This window comes from Cololabis saira, chromosome 2, assembly GCF_033807715.1.
Source record: "Cololabis saira isolate AMF1-May2022 chromosome 2, fColSai1.1, whole genome shotgun sequence".
In the NCBI taxonomy this organism is placed as follows: Eukaryota; Metazoa; Chordata; class Actinopteri; order Beloniformes; family Belonidae; genus Cololabis; species Cololabis saira.
Window position 1 is genome coordinate 44566833 of NC_084588.1, and position 26139 is coordinate 44592971.

Consider the following 26139-nt stretch of genomic DNA (forward strand, 5'->3'; position numbering starts at 1 on the left):
ACTTTCTCTTAGCTGTGTCTGAATAATTAGTCTGTCCTCTCTGCCATGCCTCTTTTATTTTGCCCTGCCCTACATTGGGTGCTATGTTGTCATGCAGTTGACAATGACGGTAGTGGCAGCCATCCATGCGGTGCCACTAGCAGAATATGAGCTGCCAGGGCGAAACAATGACGGCAAGAGAGACGAGAGCAGGTTCCAAAAAAACATAGAAAGCTGCCTTTGAAGACACTCAATGTGTTTGAATTTTTCTGGGATTCTTGAGATTCTAAAAGTACTGTTGCACTAAGAAGTACAGTGACTGTGACTGTGACGTAACATGCAACAATGGGTAAAAAAAAGTTGAATTCTTTCAGAAATAATCTGATTTCATAATGTAAATATAACTTATCATGGCAGACCTTCTCACCTGCAGCTTCAGCACCTGCTCCACCAACACTTACTGGCATAAGACTCACTTCGTGGTGGGTACATGGCTTCTTCTTGGACACCATTTCCAGCAAATTCTAATACCAACAATCTATTATGCAAGCCAACAACTACCCACATAACCAAAACTGCTGAAGGCATACCACATAAAGATTTCCAGAGCAAGGAAAAAAACCCATTTGGAGCTCAAAATCATTGCCCACAATCTCTTACTCCCTGTTTAAGCACCCAACTCCCAGCATGCAGAGAGCCGAGTGAACAGGTGTTACGCCTTTATGCAGCTCTGTGTGGGATGCTGTTTTACTCAGCTCATTTTCCATGTGAATGCGTAAATTTTGTGATTCATGGGTTTGATACAGCTGCCAGTGAGCCGTATTTGCAGGATTCACTGTGCCTATGATGTTCAGATATCTTATCTCACAGCTTCTCTACACTTGAACAATCTGCTTCGGGGTAATGAAACCAAAAAACTATGCATTGTTTTTGTCAGTATTGTGAACTTTAACAGTCTACCAATTTGTGGAATTTAAATGTACATTAGTTCAATCAGTATAAATAAAAATAATGAATCAAAATAGGTGCTGCTGTGGTCCATGATGCAGGTCAGCCACGATGCTTTAGGCAAAGCTCAGACACACTTCTTAAACAAAGAACCTTATAAAAAAGTACAATGTAATAGCTTTTTTTGTGATTACATATCACCTCCTGCATATGCAGTGTAGTTTAGAGTATGAACTGCATACTGCTCTGTTGGTCATTGTTAAAAGCTTGTACACTACCACAAAAGTAACTATGCTACAGCATGATAATTGATTTGTGTCACAGTTTTGAGTTTATGTCACGGTTTGGGTTTTTTCAGTTTCGGTAGTTAAGTTCCCGTTTTATTTTGAAAACCCATGTCCTTGTGTTTAAGTGTTGCTTTGACTTCCCTTGTTCCTGATCATGTACATCTGTGTCTCGTCAAGTCTTGTGTATATCATGTCTTTTCTTTCCCTTGCTCCCTGCTGGTCCATGCTGGTTTGCCCCTCCATGTGTAATGTCATGGTTTTGGATTTTTTATGATCAAGCTCTTGTTTTTTGTAAATCCTGTTCAGCAGTGCGTTTTCTTTTTTTAATTTAATCAAATAAAGCACATTTTCTGGAACTCCTGCTTTCTCGTCTCTCCTGCATCTGGATCCTACTCAGCCTCACCGCCTCTCAGCCCAACATGTCCCTTTTCCCGAGGAGGTCCCAGAATTGCCCCAACTAATCTCTGTTTATCTGCCTGCGGCAAGAGCCGTCACCTGGGCCCACTGTCCAGGACTCTGCCTGCACCTGAACTGGTGCTCAGGCTCCATCCAAGGACTCTGCCCACACCCAAGGACTCTGCCCACACCCAAGCCCCAGCCCCAGCCCGGGACTGCCCTTGCCTCAGGCCAACCACACACCACAGCCCAGGACTCTGCCCAAGCCCACGCCACATCCCAGGACCCTGCCCTGGCCCTGCCCCAGCCACTACTCCAGCCCAAGCCCAGGACTCTGCCCGTTCCACTGCCCCAGCCACTGCTCCAGCCCAAACCCAGGACTCTGCACACGCCTTGCCCAGACCCCAGCCGACGGCTCTTCCCAGGGCACAGACAAGGACTCTGCCCCAATGCCATGCCCCTGAGCTGTCTGTGTGTTCTTACTGTTTTGCCCCTCAATATGTCATGTCACCGTTTTGGATATTTCATGATCAAGCTCTTGGTTTTTGTAAATCCTTCACAGCAGCACGTTTGCTTTTTTTGTTCAATTAAAAATAAGCCATGTTTTATGGAACTCCTGCCTCCTTGTCTGCCCTGCATCTGAGTCTTTCTCAACCTCACCATGAGAGTTTGGACACACCATTCCAGTCAGGTGTCCGAGAAAGTGTGTCCTAAAATACAATGTATACCTGACTGTTAAAAAAAACAACAACCTCCTCTTAACCAGCTATCAGAGTGAAGTTAGCAAGAGAAAATTCATGCTAATTCATGCATTTGTATCTTCTAGACTAAATTACTGTAATGTGTTATTTGCAGGATGTTCAAGTAATTCGCTGAATAGGCTCCAGCCGATCCAAAATGCAGAGGCGCGAGTGTTGACAGGAATAAACAAGAGAGACCACGTCTCTCCAGTGTTAGCCTCACTCCATTGGTTTCCCGTAAAAACTGAAACTCCAATTCAAAATTGTATTACTTGCGTATAAAACCCAAAATGGCCTAGCTCCACAATATTTTCAAGACCTTATAGTACCTTATGTTCCTAATAGAGCTCTCCAATCTTAGAGTGCAGGTTTACTCGTAGTTCGTGGAGGCCAGGCCTTCTGTTATCAGCCACCATTACTATGGAACCAACTTCCAATTTGGGTTAAGGAGGCTGACACCACCTCCACCTTAAAACCAGTCATAGCTAGTTATACTGTAGCTGCAGCTACAGGACAAGACTAAAACAGTCTTAAACATAAGGTTTCTTCAGAACAGACAAGGGTCTGCTATGGTGTTCCACAGGGTTCAGAGCTGTACATATGTTGTACATATGCTGCTATAGCCCTATGCTGCTATTTTGAGCGGTGCCCATCACCCCTCCTTCTCTCCTCTTCTTCAATTTCCTTTCCTCAGATCAACCCTCAGTTATTAATTAGAAATATCTCATAAACATAATTGTTCTCCATTGTGCTTGTAGTTTGTTGTGCTGGTCATCCTTTATCTGCAGTGCACGTTTGCAGGCCGGAGCTTCACGAGCTGCATGCTGACCTTGAGTCCCACCCTCTGATCGTCCCAATGCTTGCTTCCACCTATCTGTATAGATGTCTCTTGGATACCTACTGACATCCTGGCCTGCAGTCCCACCCTCTGACCACCTCAGTCTGCTGTCTAAATCAATCTTTATAGTCATCCCTGTAGTGCACCAGCTAACCATTTTTTCTGTGTTTCTCCTCTTTCTGTTCTTCATTCTCTCTGTCTGTTCTCTCTTTTCCTGGTCTGCCTAGCTGGACTTCGGCAGGAGGGTCCCCCCATGAAGTGGTTTTACCGACATGTTGATAATTCAGTGTGGTGCAAAACTGTAATAGAAAACCTTTTTCACATCTGTGTCAGCAATGGATGTGATGAAGCTGGCCAATCTAAAGTAATCAAAATCTACTTTTACCTGTTTTTGTAGAAAATATGATGTAGTTGTGCTATAACACTACTTAATCATTGTGCATTACTGCATTATGTAAGGGCTTTGCCTCTTAATAATAATTTGAATGATCATCTGCTGCCTTAATCTTTTGTTGACTATTTTTGCAACAGTAGTAGCGACAATCACAATAATTTAGTAAATAAAGTTAATACATCTTTATTAACTAAAAATAATCAAATTAATAAAGATCTCATTTTTGTCATTGTTTTGAAAAAGAAGTCTTGCAAGACGAGATATGGAAAGTTACGGATATACGAGAGAGAAGTGAAAGAGTTACACCCCTTAAAAGAAAAATACAGTTCAATGGAAATACCGACCCCCTGCAGTGGTATCTTTATTGAAAATTCAGTTTTGCTTTTCTTTTGCAAAAAAGGTGTAATGGAAATGTGAAGTATAGAAATGAAATTTCGGTATGTACAGGCACTTATCCTGCCCCTTAAAATCCTGTCTGGATTCTTGAATTGACATCAAGCAAGTTTCCACTGTCAAGTCAGATGTTTGCTGTACAATAAACATATGCTGATGTAACGGTTTTTGCATCTGGCCCAGCAAGTCTTGGGGGCCAGCTTTCTTAGTGCTTTTGTTATGGCCAGCGATCAAAAAGCAAAAAAAAAACAAAAAAAATGGTGCTAAGTGTAGGACTAGCAGATAACTAACAGTGGTTAAAAAGCCCTAAAAGTGTTATACATTTTCATGTTCTGGGTTTCTGGAAAGCACCTAGAGACAACTTCTGTTGTAGACGCTATATAAATGAAACTGAATTGAATTGAATTCATAAATAGATATAAAAAATAAATATATTGTAATAAAGTATGTGATATTTCTAGGGCCATGCATTAATGTTATTTATGTATTGGCAGATGACACTGTATTATTTATTTAATAATTTTAACTTAGATTCCTCACAGTACCACAGAAAATGTTTTATAGGGGCATGGTCAAATGCTGTATTTCAGTGCAACTAAGTTGGTTCATTGCCACTATTGCAATTGTTGCCAGATGTAAATAATGTCTTTTTTTCAGGGTGTCTGTGGTGTTTTAAAGTGTAAAATGTTTGTTTGATTTTTCTCAATCACCCTCTCATTTCCTCTTGCATTATTATTGTCTTGAGGGTCCCTGTTGCCTCTGCCGTAAAGCCCACTGTGGTTCTGTGAGGCTGGTTCATTGTTGTTTATATGTGACATAGTAATGTAAGAGGAACACAGCTGTTCGACTGAGAGCTGGAACTTAGTGTGGTTTTTACCGATAGCGGGCACAGATAATTGCTGCACCAACATTTCGATTCGTAACAGTATGAGAATATTGCTTTATCAAATAAAATATATAAATACATTATGTAATTCATTGTAACTTTTGTGTTGTCCTGCATTCCTGCAAATTAAATAATTGGTTAAAACAAGTGTAGACCAACACCTTTGAAATGCTTCCTATGTATTACAAGAGGGCTCAAAAGTTGTAGAGTTCTAGAACTTGAAGTCTGCTTTGAACACCAAACATCTCACAGGACTGGTTGAGATAGTCCCCGATCATGACTCAGTCTGAAGTGGCGAAAAACTGAGGTGAATGTGGTTGACATTTTACACATGGAACACACCAGATTAGAACCACATCAGAGCCATGAAATGCAATGTCTTCAGTGTTTGTAAAGTTCTGAAATGTCCACCCAAGGACTAGCTCTGACACAACTTTACAGGGAGCAACACTCTCCATAACATGACACTGGTATTGGAACAGAAGTTCAAACATTTCTGAGACCCCACACCTGCCTTGGTTGCAATCCTATAAAGCGGTGAAAATTGTGAGGTTCCTGTGGTTGGGGAAGTAAGTGCATAAATGCCTCTGCATCCCTGCAACTTTAGTACCAGCAGGACACATGTTTTCCACCAATGGACTGATGATCACAAGGCTGCGCTCACACTCACACATGAGTTGTGTTGACACGATCACTTTTCTCACCAGTAATCAATAGGCTGAACTGACTATTTTGTTTTCACTTGTTTTGAATTTAAATGTAAAGTGGTTTAGCTTGCAGCCTTGGGCTCTGCTGCCTTTCGTTCAGCTCTTTTTTCTTTGTATAAAAAAATTAAAACTAAAATGTTTCCTCTGAAAATAAAGATTCCATTGTGAAAAAACTGTAGTTCTCATACAGGTCTTTATTATTTATTTGTCGTTGTAATTCCCAACAGGAAGGCAGGGGGCAGTGTAGTTTGCACATAGCTTACTAAAAAGGAATACAAATAATATATGAACAGCACAAGGGAAACAAGTGGATGGGAGGGAGGAAACATAGGTAGTGTTGACAGCAAATGTCTTGGTCCATGTGATGCTGGTACTGCCAAAAAGGGCTTGCGGTACCATGCTATGTTAGCCATATTCCACAGTTTCTGCTCTAGTGGTAAACTGCCTGTGTGAGATGCAATGAACAACTGTAATTTCTATTCAGGATTATGGCGAGGTAAGTACGGGCTTAACAAAATAACTATAGACTAGTTGGCTAGTTCAAAGATAATCAACAGTCTAGTCAACTACCAAAATAACATAGCTGCAGCCCTAGTGCACTCATGGAAAAGTGGGCTACTTTTATGTGATTCTTTTTCCCTCACAGGGTGTCTGTATTTGGAGAAAATATTGCAAACACATCAAATACCCATGTTATACAACTGCTCACAGCTGCATAGACTCCAAAATAGGTCACAGATATATATATATATATATAGGCTGGCTTTTACCTGTTAAGCTCAAATCAACATGTGAATCTTTATTTCCTTTTGTTGTAAAACAGTCCTCATCTCTGCTTTGTGCATGCTTCCAGTCAAAACTGAACCAAGCCACTTCTGTTGTGAGAAAAATGACTGCCGAGCTTTAAGAAAATTAATCTGTGGTCATGGCAGCTATGAAGAGGAACAATAAAAATCATCTGAAGTGTTGATAAATCACTGGACTTTTGTGTCTTTGTTTCAAAAATGTAAAAATGTTTGTTTGTTAGTACAAAATGTCCATTAAAAGTGACAACTTTGTTGTATAATGCCTTGCGTCGAAGCTGTTTTTTTTATATTTGGAAAAGTTATTAAGTGAATGTCAAATTCAGATCAAATCGTTCTAGTTATCATGTCTGTCACCATCGTTGCTTTTGTAGCATGAAGGTGATACTATTTGAAATTTGAATGTGAATAAATAAGGTTTTTGTATGACTCTTAATGAAGAAGGGAGAACAGAGCAAATGTTGGCAAAAGAAAATGCCACGGTTGGATTTCCCACGGCAACATGTCCTTATTTTGTTCTCTGGGCGTGCCGTTTTTCACGTGGCACAAGAAAAAGCTACAACAAATGTGCTTTGTAATAAATGGCCGAAGTCGATGCTAATGCATAACTGTGACAACTTCTTTATAGAAACCTGGGCTATTTATGTTGTGTGATAAATGGAACAGAACTCAGCACAAATGCACTTTGTGACAAGGTAAACAGGAAGACAAGTGCCATCCTTCATTATCCCATGAAACATTTTCTGAAAAGCATCAATAAAATAAAATGTCAGAAAACCTCCTTCATACATTTGCAGTGAAAGGTATAGACTTTTGTCAAACGTGCACTGAATCTTAAATTTCCTTGCTTAATGTTATTTTGTACCAGTGAATTTTTCCATTTTGTTCATATGCAGTTTTATTTGACTACCTGACCACTTTAGACTGCTTTTTTTAATTCACATTTTATTGGATAACTGTAACAGCACTAAGGAAGGTTTGCAAAATGTACATCCTATCCACGATGCAAATTGTTATTTTATCCTTCAGCTGATAATATTTATTAGAGGCCATCTTTACAAGAGGTCATTCACGCATTTAATATATTCAGGTGATCTTAAATAAACAGAAAGATAATATATTATAATGAAAAATTGAAAATATCTGCAAAATTTCACATATCTCTGTTCTGTAAGATTACAAATTTTTTTGGTTATGACTTTACAGTTCCCGTTTATATTCCTGTGTGTTGTACATTTGTGCTGAGGTCCCGTGTTGCAGCATTACAGATGACGTCCCTGATTTTGAGTCAAAGTAGCGAGCCATGCTATTCCAGCTTGCCACGTTTGTATTTACTCCTTTCTCCTCGTAGCAGAGTAAACTGACAGATTTGTAATTTTCTGACATTTCAAATACAAAGATATTGTGAATGTGCATAGCACTAGCAAATAACAACTTCTATGTTGCATGAGCACCTGCTTGACTACAGTGAATACCAAGCAGGCCAGATTTGGAAGGTGGAGCTTTTTAACAGATAGTGATACTTGGTTTTGTGTCATTAAAGCTCAGCTATTACTGGTGGGTAAAAATGAATAACTTATGTATAACAGTAGATTTATGATGCAGCAAAGGCTACAGCTGAAAATAAAGGGAAGAACAAGAACAGGCTCCTGATGATCCCTAAATATAACTGGGTTACATAGACTGTAGCAGGATTGAGTCGCTGCTCTCGTGAGTGGGTCGGCCCACGGTACACTCAGCACTTTCTCAGGAAGGAATATAGAATTTCTTCAAAATGCTGCTCACAATATCAATATCTTTTTCTCACTTCAACTTCCATCCATCGGCACACTTGGAGAAAATGAGTGTCCACACCTGGGAAAAGAGACAGACACACAGCCTAATGGAGAGAGAGCTGTCCTGCTGCGTATAGTATGCTTTGACACAATAAGATGATGTAGCTTTTTCGTGGAGGCTGCTTTTGCACTTTGATAGATGTCATTTTTCACTCCATTAACTACAGCCTACTGGTTTTATTCACAATACAACGATGGACTAAAACAAACCTGAGCACGCCCACGAACGAGCGCAATTGCAACAATTGATCTAAGCTGTTCCACCCAGTCTGTTTGCAATCCGGTGCCGCACGGCGAGCCATTATCTCCGTCCAGCCCTCATCTCTGTCTCCTTCTCTGCACGCATTTTCTTTCATTCTTTGCTCTGCCTCTAGTACTCTTTTTTTTTTGTTTGTTTGTATAAGATTCTTTTTAAAAGAGCACATACAGTGTCATGCTTGCCTTGGGACATGCAAAAGGGTTAGTGATTCACAAAGTACAAGTATGCCTGGTAAAAAAGAAAAGAAAAAAAAAAAAACGCTCACCGCTTCATCTGTAACTAGCCTTCAGAAGGCGTGCTGGGTGATAAAAATCAATGAGCACAACGAGCGCAATTTTTGCAGTGTTTACCTCAGCAAAGGTCTAACCTAAAGGCCTCATTACAGTGTGTGCTGAGTGCGGGGTTCACAGGAGGAGGCAGAGCTCAAAGGGGCAGCTAATCCAGTGGGTCTTACAGGTATGATGGGCTGGTCAATATGCTGGACCTGTATCCCAAAGATGCTGGAGATCCACTGCAGAGCAAGGTAAAAGAGGCTCAGGGGAATGCTTCGTGTGGTGTACGCTTTATTCTCTCCACAGCTCTCAAGGTTATTTCTGCTAAAGTCTCAACCCGTTATATACACCTATTTTCTTCTTTGGTCAGTTCAGTACTTGATGATTTTTATTCCTGAAACAGAGGGTTCTGGGTTTTTTTTTATCTTACAATACATTCTGGTCAGCTAAAATGTCAGCGAAAAGAAAAAAAGCTTTAAAAAAAACGTTAGATAGTGCTGGATCATATGCATGACTGTAAGTACGAATCTGTATAAAATCTACTCGGCAGAAAGAGATGGCATTCTATTTCATCTCCTCAAGCAGGATTTTCGGGAGTCCAGAGAATAATTGAGTCTCTAGTTCACTCCAGGTACAGAGAGGGGGGGAAAAAATAAAAAATGTGGAGCTCAGCTCAAGGCAAGAACGCAGGTGTGGAGATGGCAAGGTGTTTTGTATTCAGCGAAGAATAGATAAGGCTGGAGGTATCTGGTTCTTGTTGTTTTCCCGAGCTAAAAGAACTCTGCTGGAGGCACATCACGAAGTTTAATTTTGGAATTTAATTTCCACACAAAAGAGGTCCGACAAGGTGGAACAAATGGAAAAACACAGCAGGTGGATACTTGTCATTTCTTCCAAATGGCTTATAATGAGAATAAATGCGACGGTCCAGCGACGCCAGGTTGAGGGGGCACCGCCCTCTACGTGTTAGTTAAGCTCTCAGCGTTTCCTAGCGAGTAATGTTGGCCTGTTGAGCTGGTCGGCGTGTTCGTGTGTGTGGAGAATCAGCCAAAGCCTGACTTAATCTAAAATAAATGGACTCTGTAGTGAAGAACTGGCTCGGGGTTCCTAAGTGGAGATCACTGGACTGTGGTCAGTTGGGCAGGAAACCCAACGACACTGGCAGCCAAATCAAAACGCTTGTTTTGTGGAAAATGATTCATTAGAACACAGCTTTGTGGGTGATTGCAATCTCTGATTGTGGGCAATTGTTTGGACAAACAAAAAGAAATAAAATGACAAGCCAGATTTGTAATTCGCCCATTTCAAATCACTTGTTAAGGTAGAATGACATTGTTTTTATTTAAATATATATATTTACAATTAGTCAATAGTAGAGATGGGCGGTATGGACTAAAAAATGTATCACGATAATTTCTGGCATTTTTCCCGATAACGATAAAAATGATACAAAAAATGATAAAAATAAAAATGAAAAAAATACCAATTCAACTCCACCTTTTTAATTACAAATCTTTCTTTCTTTCTTTCTTTCTTTCTTTCTTTCTTTCTTTCTTTCTTTCTTTCTTTCTTTCTTTCTTTCTTTCTTTCTTTCTTTCTTTCTTTCTTTCTTTCTTTCTTTCTTTCTTTCTTTCTTTCTTTCTTTCTTTCTTTCTTTCTTTCTTTCTTTCTTTCTTTCTTTCTTTCTTTCTTTCTTCCTTCCTTCCTTCCTTCCTTCCTTCCTCCCTCCCTCCATCTTCCTTCCTTTTCTTCCTTCCTTCCTTCCTTCCTTCCTTCCTTCCTTCCTTCCTTCCTTCCTTCCTTCCTTCCTTCCTTCCTTCCTTCCTTCCTTCCTTCCTTCCTTCCTTCCTTCCTTCTTTCCTTCCATCTTCCTTCCTTCTTTTCTCCCTTCCTTCCTTCCTTCCTTCCTTCCTTCCTTCCTTCCTTCCTTCCTTCCTTCCTTCCTTCCTTCCTTCCTTCCTTCCTTCCTTCCTTCCTTCACGTACGTTGTGCGTCGATTTAATGCAGAACCATAAATCAGCTTTACACAAAAACGTCATCAACGGGAATTTATCGTTTTTACCGCGAGATGACAAATTCTTACCGTGGGGAATTTTTTGATGGTATATCGTGAACGGTAAAATATCGCCCATTCCTAGTCAATAGTAATTACTCCAGCATAATAGAAATACTTTTTTTTTAAAGAAATGTACGTATCTAGCCAAATTTTTACTCATCCGTTTACCTGGCAGCTATTCAAAATTTCAAGGGGAAATTTATTCCCTTGATGCGCTGGAATTCAGATGTACATCGTCTTGCAGCACTTAACCTCAGCATTTCCCCCGGAGGCATTCCCTAATGTCATCACATTATCCTTAAATGATCCCTCTTGATATGATCAAACCTTTAATGAAATGAGAGCATGTTTACCAGCATCCTTCACATTGTTTAAGTCCCAGGGTGAATGTGCAAGTAATTCTCCGAGCCCCTCTCACGGTTAAACGTTGAACTGTTCTCACTGAGCAGTTTTCCTTCTCCCCGGCCCGCTCAGCGGCGGTATCAGCAGGGGAAAACCAAATAGAGAGGATATGTCCCCTTCAGAGAAAAATGCTTCTTTGATTTTGGTTTTTGTCTCCCTTGGGTTGCCTGTGGGTCTGGAATGGATTCGGTTCAGCGCAGCAGAGAGGAACCGGCGTCCCCCCCCCCCCCCCCCCCCCCGGGCTCGACCGGGAGACGGCACCGGCTTACCAAACGGCTGGAAAGCCGACTGATCTACGGCCAGGTGTTTGGCGATGCCACGGTTCACGCCAGGCTTCGACAACACAGCACACCTCTGACATGAAAGGCCGCGGCGCAGCCGCCTGCCTAATCACATCACTTAGATGGCAGTTTTCTTTGACGGCCTCCATTTTTAGCACAAATAACTTGATTTGACAGGCAAGTGAGGGATCACACAGCAAGGACTGAACAGAGAATGAAAAGATCCTTAATTTGTCCCACTTGCAACCGCAATTTAAGTGGCAATCTAAATTTGTATTTTTAGTCTTTCTATAATTATTGAAAAACAAGCAAAGCTTGAAAGCAAAATTACATTTTAGTTGCTGATTGCTACTGTTTTTTATACTGAATATTATAGTATGGGTTTTTTTGGCAGTTGAAAAGCCTTTCCTGACGCACTCAACTCTTAGTTTCTCTGAAACTGCTTGGTAGCCAGTTGTTTAATTAGAGTTCTTACTCAGTACCTCAGCTGAAAAAAAAAACACACACAAAAAAAAAATGCTGACATTTGAAGTGGACAGATTTCACCTGACACTGGTCTTTTGCTGCTACCTCCAGTCACTCTCAAACGTCTCTCGTAGGCCCGTCTCCAGTCGTACAGGAGCATATGCACACAGATACACAAAGGCCACTCTCAATTCCTCTTTGTCTAGCTTTTATTCTGCCCCCTCTATTGGAGCTTTAATTTTACGAGTCATGATTGCCTTCCTGTGTTCATTTGTCTTAAGATGGGCACAAATGTGAAGCATCGTCTGCTCGTGATATCATTCTGCATAATAACTACATCCGCATAATAATACTCCATCGTTCTTGTGTGGTTCAGTGTAAAAAATGTCTTGCACTCTTCTATCCACTTTTCATGCAGTCCAAACTGCTACGGCTTTTCATTTATTTTTTTTATCTATTCTTCTTTTATTAAATTTTTTTTCTAAATTTACCACATTCAAAATGGTGGGGTTGAGCTTGTGCACTTCTCTCCCTTTTTTTTAAAGCAATTACTCAGGTTTTAGAGCTCTTTGCATCCAGTTTGGCTTCTATTTTTGCTCTGCTTTATCCTTACACTTCAAAAAAGTCCAAGGTTGACATGATATCTAAATGAATTATTTCCTCTGGAGATGTCACTCCTGCCAGTACATTATTACAAATGGAATAGTTTATCAGTATATTACCTTCCAGTGTCCTTCCTTTTGGTCCATCTCATTTTAGCTGTCATGAAGCCTGTAATGGGATTCACCAGTAAGCCAGGCTGCAGTTGACAGTAATGGGCTCTTGAAGGGAGTAAAGTTTTCATGCCCTGTTTTAACATGTTTCCTTAATTCATGGGAATGTTTTGAAAGCTCAAAGTACGCTGCAGTTAGGGCTCAAAACAATGACACTCTACATGCTGCATTTTATGGCATTTATTGGAAATTAGTGTCTGTTTGCATTCTTGGGGGTAATTGGGGTATTTCATGAAATGTCAAGCGATTAACATGCCTTCAAAAACTCAAGAGTCATATTATTCTGCACGCCTGTGGCTTTAACCGGTTTTGTAAATCAGTGATGATTTGGCAGTTTTAGTGTCACTTAACACTACCGGCAGAAGAGCAATAAAGTACTGATGTTGGTCCAAAAATGTTGTATAGTGTGAAGATTTGATTTAAACACAGGGCTAACATTCTCATATGGACATTTGTTTTTTCTTTATTTTAATTTTAGCAAACATGGTTGACATTATCTCATATTCTATTAAAAGGTTTAGTTTCTTTATTACTCTACGACTAGTTTTCTGAAGACAAAAAAGTTTCTGAGCTCCTTTTGCTATCCACACAGTTCACTGCATTCCCATTTGCATTCTGTTTACCGGGATTGAATCAGTGGCAATGGTTTCATTGTGCTTTCAACACATGTAGGGACAACAGTTATGAAGCTTTATGGATTATTGTTAAGCTTGAAAGCGTTATTTCTGTTCATGTTAAACAGCGTTTCTTCTCATTAGCTTAAGAAAATGTTTAAAAAAGAAAAGATAAGTGCCTACAAAAAAGAAGAAGGAGAAAGAAAAAAATAGATAGAAGAGTGGTATTTTTGTTTGTTTTCTTGTTATAAATATGTGTAGAGATAGATTGGTGTTCAGTAAGTCAACGTAATTGTATAAACAGAGAGGGCAGGTATCATAAGTTTTCTTCTTCCTGCTCCTTTTCTTTCATGGTATTAATGTGTACTTCATGGAATTTTGTACAACATTATTAAGAATATATACCATGAATGGAATAAATGAAATGAAATGAAATGAAAAAATATGTCTTGTAGTTCTTAAATACTGAATTCAAAGTTAGGAAAGTAACAAAAAACAAAAAACAAACAAATTGAATACATTTCTATGCCTCCGGGGGATTTGACTTCTTTTTCCTTGTGTACTTAAAATATTTATCCAACTTAAGTTGATACTTTAAATTCTTCCCTGAAACGTTAATGTGAAAATGTTATCTCCTGCTTTCTTGTAGCTCCAAAATGCAAAAGGCATGATTTCTAATATATGAAACAGAAAACTAGAAGTTAAATAACCCTGAAACAGAAAACGTTAATCTATTGGGGATATAACGGTAAAGGCTGAACATAAACTGTGATGTTCACTGGCCTAAGAGGCAATGGACGGAATCACTACATTGAATTTAAGCAGATTATTTTGCAGTGTAATGTAAAATGTTGAAAAAGATCTTGTTGGGTCCAGCCTTTGGTGCAATTCTTAATTTCGAGATAGATTGTTCTTTGGAGCCTCAAGAACAATCTTCAAGCGTTGCTGCTCTTCGGTGAGTTCTATATTTTACTACAGTCACATGAGACATCATCATATACCGATGTGATAGTCATCTGTTACGGTGTCCTTTTATGTGGCCGAGAAGGAGAAGATTTGATGGAACATTTTGCTTCCATATATATTTGACGGCTCTACGCTGATTCCATTCCTTCGCTTTGATACGGCCACAGTCCCATAGGTCAGCTGATTGCAGGGTATTGATACCAATATTATGACTTGCCTCTGCAGCTAAAGTGATTTCTGATCCATTTCGACATGTGGGATTATGGTCTTCCAATAAAAAATGACATTTGAGCCACTTTGCACAGCCCTCTCTAATGGGGTCTGGGATAAGAATGGTGATATGCGTTGGAGCTGGCAGAGGCACAAGCTGTGTTTATGTTTATAAATAGCTCCAGCCAGCATTATTCCACTTGCAGTTGTCCCATAATCATCAATCACGGCCGCACGTGGGCCGGCTTTCTCCCGCTCACCAGAGAGAAGGTGCACAGCAAACTGTACCCTTGCACCTTCCAGCTGTTCCAGTGAGTCGAGTGAATGGAGTGAGACGGAGCCAGAGAAGTGGTTGTTGTTTAGTGATGTAGTGAGAGCCGGGGTCAGCTCTCAGACCCCACCGCCCCCCACCACCGCCACCGCACAGGTCATTATATACATTACATGCAGCAACGTCCACCATTTCATTTCTTTGACACATTTAGCCGCACGCGCCCAGGTTCCCTCCCCATTCATGCCTGATCAGAGCCAGTTGGGAGGATAATCGTATGATGCGCTTGGAGGACGTGGGATGGGTCAGGCGCAACTATTTTCTCAGGTTTGTATCAGACTCTGGATCTGCCTCCATGTCTCTGCGGAGGAGCTGTGCAAGAAGAGCTGGCGGCTTTGAGGACACTGCAGGGGGTGGAGAGCCCAAACAGATTTCATACTCTTACACACATGTACTCTGGGTAAACACACTCTTCATGTGGATTAGTTCTACATCTGTGCTAGACCACATACAGCATATCCCTGTGCTGATTTCTGCAGACTTTGTGCTGTGTACACACACACACACACACGCACACACACAGTATTCAAGCGTTACCATGGCAAAAATACAGTAAGAATCCAGATGATCCTTAACAAAATGGTTATATAACTATTGCGGCACCAAGTCCTGTATCTTATCTAAGCCTGCGCCTTTATTTCCTCTCAGCCCTGGCTTTGCTGCTTTCCACCAGCTCCTCACATCTGCTGCATCTCACACAAGACACTACTGAACACATGAAGGGCATATTTTATTTGTAGATAAGCATCCATTTTATTGCAAAAGGAAGACCTCTTTGTCTTGGTTGTAATCAACAATATCCTACAAAACAAAAAAAAGTGAGATCTCATCACTTTTAAATCTTAATCAAAATCTCCATGCTGCTAAAAAGAATTTTACACTTAATTAGATGCAGCCCTTTTGAGGAGCACACCCACCCACCCGGCCGGCACCCATGCCGTCTCTCCCTGCCTGCTGCTTTTTCCCTCCTTCCTTCCTCTTTTTTACCCTCTAAATCCCCCCCCAGAAAGCCTTGATAAGTGTAAGCTGATTTTGTAGTCTCACCTCCCGGAGTTCCTTGGCCACATCCTTGAGCTCTTTGAGAATGCCTTCCAGCTGGTCGATCACCATCTTCATGTGGCTGCGGATGCGTTCTCTCGGGCTGGGGGTCTCAGAGGTGTCCCGGGCCGGAGCTCTGCTGAGGGACATCCTTTACAAAGCGTCGTGGGGCCAGCGGCCAACAGGCTGAGGGCACGGGGGAGCCGAGTCGGGGTCCATGTCTTTGGCTACGAGGAGCCTCAGTGCTACTGATCCGAACAGGGGCCCCAGCCACGCAGGGAGACCTCAACATCTTAAAAGCACCCGGGCAGCCAAAACACCTCGCCTCGCCCGCCGCACACCCGCCGGCACAGACTCACGCTCCGACATCCATGCCTTCGGATAAACGCTTCCAAATCGGATGAGAAGATCAACGTGGGACAAGTCAAACGCCGTACATCCATGGGAAAAAAGAGGAGGCAAAATACAAGAGCTGAATCTGGCTTGAACCTCTTACATAATCGTGTTGAGCCAACTCATCTCATGTGTCAGTGTGTATGTTTTATAATTGCTCCTGTGGATGCACGATTTAGAAAAAAGCTTGTCGGTACCTTAAGAATATTTTTCCCCCCACTTTTCCACTCGTCCTGTACAATGTTTTTCACTCGTGAAACACAGTGACATCATTGTGGAACAGCATACAAAAGTGAAAGCTGAAAAGAAGTTTAAGTTAGCCCCTTTTTTCAGAGTTAGTCAGGCTGTGTGGTAAGATACAAAAATAGAAGACCCGGCAGTGGCTCGAGTTTCAAAATGTATATTTTCTGTTTTATTGGTGGCCAGCAGAGAAAAAGATTTCTAAATAAAGTTCCTCAGTCCCTCAGGCTACTGTCTGTAAAGAGAGAAAGGACATATCCTGTTTGAAAAAGGGAATATTCCTTTGTGCAGTGTTGTTTCCCTCCTTGAAGAAAAAAAAAAAGAAAAAAAAAAGAAACTTGCGTCAAAATAAACTTTGCTTCACAGCCATTTTCTTCGCTGATGATGAATACCTGACTGTGTTGTCCTTCATTCCTCTTCCATGAAAAAGAAGATGGTAGGTGTGGGATTTTTCTTTGCTTTTCTTTTCTTTTCTCCGAGCATCCAATCCCCCGTCCAAAACGTGGAGCTCGTTTCCAGGTGGCGTGGGGGATCAGGATAAATTGATTTCTAAGCCGGCGGATGTCACTTGTCGTGAGAATTTGTGGAGGAATAACAAAAAAAAAACACATATATCACGGTGCCATTGAGACACAGTAACAAGGTGGCCGGAAAGCAAACGTGCAAAGTCCCGTGGAATTTGGGTGGCAGGTTTTCTTACGCAGCATCATCATCCTCCAAGTCCTCTCGCAGAAAAAAACACTGACCCACAGCAGTCCACAGGGGTGTGCCCAAAAACCAAGGGAGCAGAAAGAGGAAAGGATTCTCTTGTCTCCTTCAGTTGTTGCTAAGGGAACCCAGTCTGCCTGCTTGTGCTGTGATTGGATAATTATTTTACTTCTTATCCATGTAGTGCGTGTCTTCTCTGTGGACCCGTCTTCAGAGAGGCACGGAGCTCTGTGCCATCCAGCAGCACAAGATAAATCCCACGAAAGCTTCCCAGAGGAGCCCCTGAGAGGAGAGAGCAGGAGCGAGAGCTTCTCGCCCAATCCGGGGTGATGCCACTGCCACAGGGTGTGCTGGCCAATCACACATGGCACCTGGTCAGACGGAAAAGAAAGCAATTACTTATTCTGTCATGTCTCATCTTACGTTTTCTCTCGATTCCCTATACGTCTGTCTCTAATTCCTAGTAGCACAAAAGAGCAGCAACCGACTCCGGTTGATGGAGAAGCAGCCAGGGATGCCTTTGCATTTTTTTAGCTGCTGTGGAAATACATCTTTTTTTGCTTCAGTGGTACTTGCCTCACCTGCAAAAAAGTGCGCACACACACGTTCGCCGGGGATACACACCTACTCACCTTCCCCGTGCATCACTATGCTGTTGCTATGCTCAGATCTCACTGTCCAGTGCACGGTTCAATCATTCAAGCTACACAAAATCTGCCGGCTCTTTGGAGGTCCCTCTGTCGCACACACTAACGTCTTCCCTTGTCACCCGTCTTGCTGTTCTCTCTTCCTCTCGCTGTCTCACTTACACAGTTTCCACTGACACACACACACACCTACACACACATGCATGCACACATAACCCCCCCCCCCACCCTTCCCCTCCACTACTTACTGTCTTGACAAGAGGGAGAAGCTTCTATCAGCAGGGTTATTTCACTCTGAGGTTGTGGCTCATCACGGGAGAAGAAGAAGAAGTGGAGGATGAAGCTGTGGAGGAGGAGAAGGAAGCAGGAAGCGTGAGATGGGTTAGATGAATGGCCCTAATAACCCTCTGAGAAGGGAGAAAGGAGGCTGAAGATGACTAAGAGTCAGAGCGCTCGCTGAGGAGAACTCCTGCTTTCAGATTGTGATGCAGCCACTGCCGTCACTCAGACAAACTGTGCTGCCGACAAACACGGCAGGCAGCCGTCATCCTGGGCAGACTTTCGCCCGCATCTGGAGACATCAGAGAGCATGGCTGAGCTGCTGCTGCCGGGGGAAAAAAAAAACGAGCTGTGTGATTATTATTATGACAGCCTCTCCCTCTTTTTCTAAAGGTCTTTTTTTATTTTCTTCTCTATCTGTCCCCTCTTTCTCACTCCCTGTCTCTCTCTCCCTCTCTCTCTCTACCCCCGCCTTTCTGTCAGTCTTTCTCTGTCCCTGTCTCTTGCCCCTGCGCCCTCACTGTGTCCTCGCTGACTGCCGGATGAAGGGAAGCTGATGCCAGAGTTTATCGTGGAGCTCGGGCTCCTGCCAGCACCACTCGGCTCCTCCGCTCGGGCTGTGCGGAGGAGGGGCCTGCCGCTTTAAAGGAACAGTTCTTTTCACGACGGCACCTCCTCTCCTCTCCTCTGCTCTCGCTCCTCTCCTTCCCCTCTCTCTGCTGCTGTCGACACTCCCTCGCTATCTCCTCTCGCTCTGCCTATCTACCCTTTGTCACTGGTCTGTTGAGGGTGTTATCTCTCTCTTAAATCAAGTTGAAGTCTTCCTCTGCTGCCCGCCAAAGCAGTCTCTCAGGACTGAGTGTCCACAGGTCCCCGGCTCTTACATCATTATTATACAAAGCAGGTTGTTGTTTGATGACCTCATCTCGCTGACAGAAGTAGAGGCAGTGGAGGAGCAGTCTTGACTTTTTCCACTCCAATTCGATGGGATTTTTGTAAAATGAACTAGGAAGCATCTCCATCTGCAAACCCAACCTGAAGCACGCTGATATGAAATTACTTTTCCAAAGTGAACACCTTGAGCGATGCTGTAACGGTTGTAAACAGCTCCAGGCTCCGTGCATTCCTTTGCATAAACCCTAAAGAGAAATGAGAGGTGGATTAAGGTTAGATATGTTTTTAATGCAGACACATTTGTTGCGGTGTCTCGGTGGTTTCGGCCACTAGAATCAAAAGACGATGCTGTATTGGCTAATTGGGGGAATATTTTGCGGTACAATAAATTATCTTCTACATGTTTTCCAAGAGTAGATCAGATTTTACAAAATATAAAGAAATGGTTTCAACTATATACAGTATGACACCTTTATGAGAATACAGTAACATTGTTTCATCTTATGCCTCCATTAAACTAAATGTCTTTCTGTTTTAAATGGATTTTTCTCTCCCTGTGGAGTCAAAGGCCTGGCTTTTCCTGCATTTACACCTTTTACATATGGTTTGTTCAGTGTTGCAGAGACAAGATGTTTCTCACAAACTGTTAACTCCGAGAACAGGTGTCCTTGAGCTTGTTTTTTTCATAGCTTCACCATACTGTCTCTCTTGCACATATGGGAGGATGCGTCCTCAGAATACACCAACAGTTTGCAGGGTTTTTTTTTTTTTTTTTTCCATGTTGTAAAAAAACTTTTCATGTTTGGATTTTTATTTCATTTTAAATTAAGCGCTCCTCAAAATGAGACCATATACAGGAAATGATTGACCTCACTGCAGAAAGGTCCATTTGCACTTCACCATCCCAGTGGCAGGGATGCCTTAATTGCAGGTGAATTGGATTATCTCCCCTCGTAAAGTACATATGTTCAATGCTCAGGTCATTCTGACCTTGTTCTCGGGATTTATCGGACCGTCTTCATTACATAAAGGTTTCTTTGGAGAGTTAAACACACGCCAACTACAAACACATAATCATCAATTTGGTTAATCCTGTCAGGGGTGAACTATGTCAATAATGTGGTATCGCATGAATAAAGCTCGGGAAATATTGCATTTGAACATTTTCTCTTTCTTCCAGAATAATTAAACATATCAAACCTTACTTGACACAAAGACATGTCTGTTATTATTGTTTTCCTTTGGGATTTATCCTACAAAGATTTTACAACTATTGGTACAGGTGCATAGTATTTTCATCCTATAATTATGTAATATATAACTAACTATATATAACACATGCAAAAGGAAGATACACTTGCAGAAAACATATCATACACATAAGGAAAATGAAAAGACTATACTGAAGCTCACTAACTGATGTGCTATAAGTTATTTGTTTAACTTGCAGAGCCTCCACTATACTGTATATATTTAGAGAAAAATAAAATATGGCCCTGTTTGATTTTCTTAACCCGTTTGCCATCCTGTAATCTTTTCATTAAATTGAAGTTTCCGGCAGAGACTGAAAACTTAAGGTACTTTGGATAGAGCTCGGCTATCCATTTTCTCCACTTTCCAATCTTTGTGCTAAGCTAAGCAAATGTCTTTTAGTGGCTCTGTTTACCGGTAAGACATAACCATAAAAACTAACCGTCTTCTCATTTCACTGAAATAATTTCTCTTATAGATGAGACATCTGTAAAGTTCCATTTTCTTTGATGAGATTTCCAGACGTGTCTTGTTTTTGTAGTTTACTACAGTGACTTTCCTCCAGAAATCCATCACTCTTTTCTCTGATCTGTCCCTAATTGGTTCCCCCTTGCTGCTCCAAAAGCACTCTCATACCCCCCACAAGGCCCTCACAATAACGTTTGCTCGTGTGTGCCTCGAAACCAATTCAGTTGACCAAGATTCTTCATGCCTGCGTCTGCCAGCAGTGGGGATGCAACAGCAGTGGGTTCCTGGATCCGTGCCTCAATTATACACTGGGAATCATTGCAACTCGTGTCAGACCCAGAGTTTTACCATGTGTGTAACATGTATTTGTCTTTTTCAAACCTGTACAGCAGCAGCTCGCTTCCAGTGCAGCAGTCCGGTTTATTGAAGCTAATTGGTATAATGCTATTCTGACCTGGTACTAGGAATGGGTGATATTTTACCGTTCACGATATACCGTCAAAAAAATTCCCCACGGTAAGAATTTGTCATCTCGCGGTAAAAACGATAAATTCCCGTTGATGACGTTTTTGTGTAAAGCTGATTTATGGTTCTGCGTTAAATCCACGCGCAAAAGGCGCAGGAAGGAAGGAAGGAAGGAAGGAAGGAAGGAAGGAAGGAAGGAAGGAAGGAAGGAAGGAAGGAAGGAAGGAAGGAAGGAAGGAAGCCTGAAAGAAAGAAAGATATGAGCCAAAATGAAAGAAAGAAAGATATGAGCCAGAAAGAAAGAAAGAAAGATATGAGCCAGAAAGAAAGAAAGAAAGATATGAGCCAGAAAGAAAGAAAGAAAGATATGAGCCAGAAAGAAAGAAAGAAAGAAAGAAAGAAAGAAAGAAAGAAAGAAAGAAAGAAAGAAAGAAAGAAAGAAAGAAAGAAAGAAAGAAAGAAAGAAAGAAAGAAAGAAAGAAAGAAAGAAAGAAAGATTCCTGTTGATGACGTTTTTGTATTGGTATTTTTTTCATCGTTATCGGGATAAATGCCAGAAATTATCGTGATAAATGTTTTAGTCCATACCGCCCATCCCTACCTGGTACTATACTTTGCACTTTTAAACATTTGAATTCCTCGGTGATGAACAAAAAATGTGTAATGCTTAACATCTTTGCTGTGAGATGTGTCTTAATGTATTGCACTTAAAAATAAAAGAGAGAGAGAAAGAGAGAGAGTGTGAAGCCTCATTTTACCTTAATCTGCTATGCTTTTTCTCTCCTGACCATCACGTGGCACTGTTGCGCAGTTGTGCTGTGCTGCTTTTCCTCTGCTCTGATTGAAATGGTGGGCAGTTGCATGTGTTGGTGTTAAACTGATGTTCCGTGACACATGGCTTCTACGTGTACTAAAAATGGCACCTAAAGATAGCGTGTGAATACATAAAGAGGCCGACTTTTCTGATCGGTTGGTTTCTAAAAACATTTTGTTAGAAGATTATACTGTCAAATGATTTTCAATATTGAAACAAACTTTCACAAAGATGTATTTCCCCATTTTTAATCACTGCAAGTCATCATTTTATGAAGCAAAGGAACTGCAAGGCGCATCTGGCAAATAAAATATGCATGGCCAAACACAGACATTATAGCTTGTTTGTGATTTCCAGTTGTGTCCTAAATTTATCAGATGAACACTGTGGGGCCGAGAGCTTCACTCTGGTCTGTCTCACAATGACACCAGTCTCTCCTTTTATCTTTCTTCTGACCTTCTGACATTTTTACTCACCTGGTGTTTGTCCGTGCGTGTGCTTTTGAGGACTTGTGCAACATGCAGAGTAGAGCAGTTTTTTTTTAGTATTTTTTTTATTTTAGTTTAGTTTATTTCGGTCATGACATCACTAAAAAAAAAAAGTATAAAAATTACAAAAAGAAAACTAATACACTGTTCAAAGAAAACATTACAAGAAATTTCCAATATACAAATACTATCTAGACCAGTGACCAGAGTAGAGCAGTAAATGTTGTATCAAACCGTGAGACTCTGAATTGGTTAGGTGCTCTTGCACACTGAAAAGAGGCTTAGGTGAGCGACTTCTCATCTCATTTATTCACCAGTGGTGAAAATGCGGACAGTGCATGCAGCTGCACGGTGATGCAGGCTTGCTTTCTGGGGAATCTCATGGTCTTCACGCCACTCTGGGTAATTTATAGTTGCTACATTTACTTGCACAGCAATGTTCCGACTATTGACCTAACTCTAATCAGACAATATTCTGGTTGTGGGGTTTACATGATTTGCTGATGTTCTGCAGGGTGTTCTGTTCATATTTATAAATTACAAATCACAACCCTATCAATCACTTAATCCCATATTACTCCTGCTTTTGAGATTGCAATCGTTGTGCTCATCCAAAATTCCAGCAACAAATTTGTTTGACCTTAAGTGAATATTCTCAAATAAAAACAAACAAACTGATGTCTAGTAGAAAGTGTTCAGAGTTGTAAATTTGTAAAGGCACCAAAATAATGTGAATCAAGGTATAGTTTTGAACGAGAACGGAATATGAGCTTGCAGCAGAATGGTAATTGATGTTAACACTTGAAGCAATCAACCTACTGTATATTAAATGCAATTTGCATTCTAGCTTTTGACAAGACTCAAAAATATTATTCCTCTTAAAGGTATAGTCTGTAATCGTATTCAAAAACATGTATTGTTATACTGGGTGAAATGGTCCTTCCATCCTGAGAGTAGCCAGTGAAAAATGTGTTCAGAAAAAGGAAAGAAAAAAATCCGACCTCTCTGACAGCTCTAATCCTGTAAAATCTCTGACCAATCTGTTTTTTGCGCACCGAGTGAAACGGATTGGTCAGAGGACCAGAGGATTGGCAGGGGGGGAAGAACCAATCAGATGCCTTCATTTTAAGTCCCACCCATGCCCCCCTCTGTCCCATGCGCGCACTCGTCACGTCGAAAATCTTGCCGGAAAACTTCACACACTCGAGTCACGTTTGCTCAAGAATGGTGCAGAAAACGAGAAAACGCAGCCAAAAATACCACCTCCAGCGTTACTCGCCCTGCTAAAAAGGCTAAAAAAAGAAAGCCAAAGTGTGATTCTGCGGCGCAGGTTGTCCGCTACTGGGGGTCTCCATCCCGGTGAGGGCGGAGAGCGCCGGTGCGGGTGGCGGTGCTGTGCAGGCTCTGTTGCCACGGCAACGCCGTAGGGTACGCCGTAGCCTATGCCGTAGGGTACACGGCGACGCGCATCATTCTGCGTTGGTGTAACGCGGAACCATAAATCAGCCTTCAGTGTGTGTTGTTCTGAACTTTCTGTTGTGCTCATTTTCCTGGGACGTCAGGTCCCTCCGCCGAGACACAACTTTTGTGGTATGCGTTCATTGTTGCGTCTAAAAATGATGAGCAGAGCCCACCCAATCAGAAACGCTACAGATATTCTGTGATATTCTTTTATATTTATAAAAAAATGAAAATGTAAAAAAATAAAGGATCCCCATAACTTTGATTGGGTGGGCAGGACGCACGTTTGGGTGGGCACAGCCCACCCCTGCCCCCCCCTAAAACCGTCCTCGCTTACAGGTGAATGAGACATGGGGTAGTTTTGTTGAAAATGTGCTGTCCAAAATGTCCTGGAAAACTCGACTCCTGCAAATGTGCGCAAAGTTTTTGGGGGCGTGGCTTTGGACGGAGCGCTGGTGGGAGGGGGAGGAGGGGGCGGGGCTTAGAGGAGGTGCCACTTTCAAATCTTGCTAGCTCTCCAACATTACTGATACCTATACCTTTAAGTGCCTGGAGACAAACTAAAGTCATTTTAGCTTTGTGAATGTACAGAAAGTGTGTAACAGGACTGTTTGCACGGGCATGTCCTTACAGCTGCAATCGCCTTGTTATGAGTTCAAACTACTGCCAATAACTTATGAGTGTGATGAAGTAAAAACATGTTTACATATGCCTGAGATTGGAATATCCCACATAGCCAAATTCAGTGATTACTCTGAATATAAACTCATTTAGATTAGGGTTATGTATAAATGGTGATTCCATGACTGTAATATTGAGGTTTCATATTGAAATATTGTTGTAAAACTAAGCAGTATTTTCTGTCATGCTAATGAGTGAACTCTTGGAAGCTGGTTTAAGGTACATACTACTTCATGCAATTGTAACATTTTTTTAAGACACACAATAGCAAACTGCAGTAAATTTCTTTCTGAACATACCACACCCCCTGCTCTCTTCAGCAGTCTTATTAGGGGTGGGCGATATATCGAGATTTTAATATATATCAATATATTTTCAAACGCGATATGGTACGAGACAATATCGTTTATATCGAGAATTTTTTTTTTTTTTAATGATTTTGATATAGCTTATTTTGCGACAAATTGACTTGAATGTTTTATTTGAGATTTGCACAAATGTTTTGTTATTTGCACAACTGTCAACCTCAGTGGAAAAGTCTGCCTGTTACTGTCTACATTGTATTAATTGCACAGTGTATTTTAATTTAATTGTTATGCAGGAAAGGGATATTTGTTTTATTTTATTCAAGAAGCATTTTTATTCTATATATGCAGGCAGTTTATTTTTATTTCATTTGTTTTATACATTTTGATATTGTGCAGACCTCTGTTAACAAAGGAACCTGTGTGACATTTGGCACGAGGCTTTGTATTAAAACTGACTGTTTTTCTAAGGGTTTGCCTCAGAAAAAATGAAGCTAACAGAGATGCTATGCTATAATGCTTTGGGGGAAACCCCAATCATGGCACAGAAAAAATATCGATATATATCGAGTATCGCCATTCAGCTAGAAAATATTGAGATATGACTTTTGGTCCATATCGCCCAGCCCTAAGTCTTATGTTTCACGTTAAAGGCCAGTATTGTTGTAGTCAGAGTCAGAGCAACTTCTCTTTGGCTCAACTCATTTACTTAACCAGACAATAAAAAATAAAAAAAGAATATGAAAATGAATAACAAGTCTCATTGTATTTATTGTATTGTGAAGGAGAAAAAAAGAACTATGTGTAAGCCTCCCTCTCTCCTGCATACATGTGTAATGATCCATGTGGTCTCACAATGAAGAGCAGATGCTTTGTGCTAAAAGTGTCCCTTGTCAACTTACCGTGCATCAGCTTGGGCTTTCATAATCTATGATGTCATTGTGACTGAAAGGAGATGGATTTTTGCCTGCAACTCTTTTCTTTCTTTCTTTTCTTTTTACATTTAGGTAGTGTTTAGAGAAATAACAGTATAATTCGATATAAAAAAATCGTATAAAGCATACTCTACAACAATAATACATCATGCTATCAGGGCAATATCTTAAAACTGAACAGATATGAAACATTTCTTGTTTGTGTGAAAATGTTTTTTGTGTTTCGTTTCCATTGAG

At 41.1% G+C, this 26139-nt stretch overlaps 1 protein-coding gene across 3 annotated transcripts in view; it reads right to left on the reverse strand.

Moving 5' to 3' along the window:
• Positions 1–18747, reverse strand: part of insyn1 (inhibitory synaptic factor 1) — a 128962-nt gene extending 110215 nt beyond the window's left edge. The window contains exons 1-2 of one of the 3 annotated variants that reach the window (XM_061746253.1): positions 18110–18747; positions 15880–17585 (exon numbers count right to left, since the gene is read on the reverse strand). In XM_061746253.1, coding sequence (XP_061602237.1) covers positions 15880–16023 — 144 coding nt within the window. In that variant the 5' untranslated portion in view covers positions 16024–17585; positions 18110–18747. Of the gene's footprint in view, positions 1–15879; positions 17586–17838; positions 18040–18109 lie in introns of those variants that run through there. The other 2 variants (XM_061746269.1, XM_061746260.1) reach the window with 2 other exon arrangements.
• Between the last annotated feature and the right edge of the window lie 7392 nt (positions 18748–26139).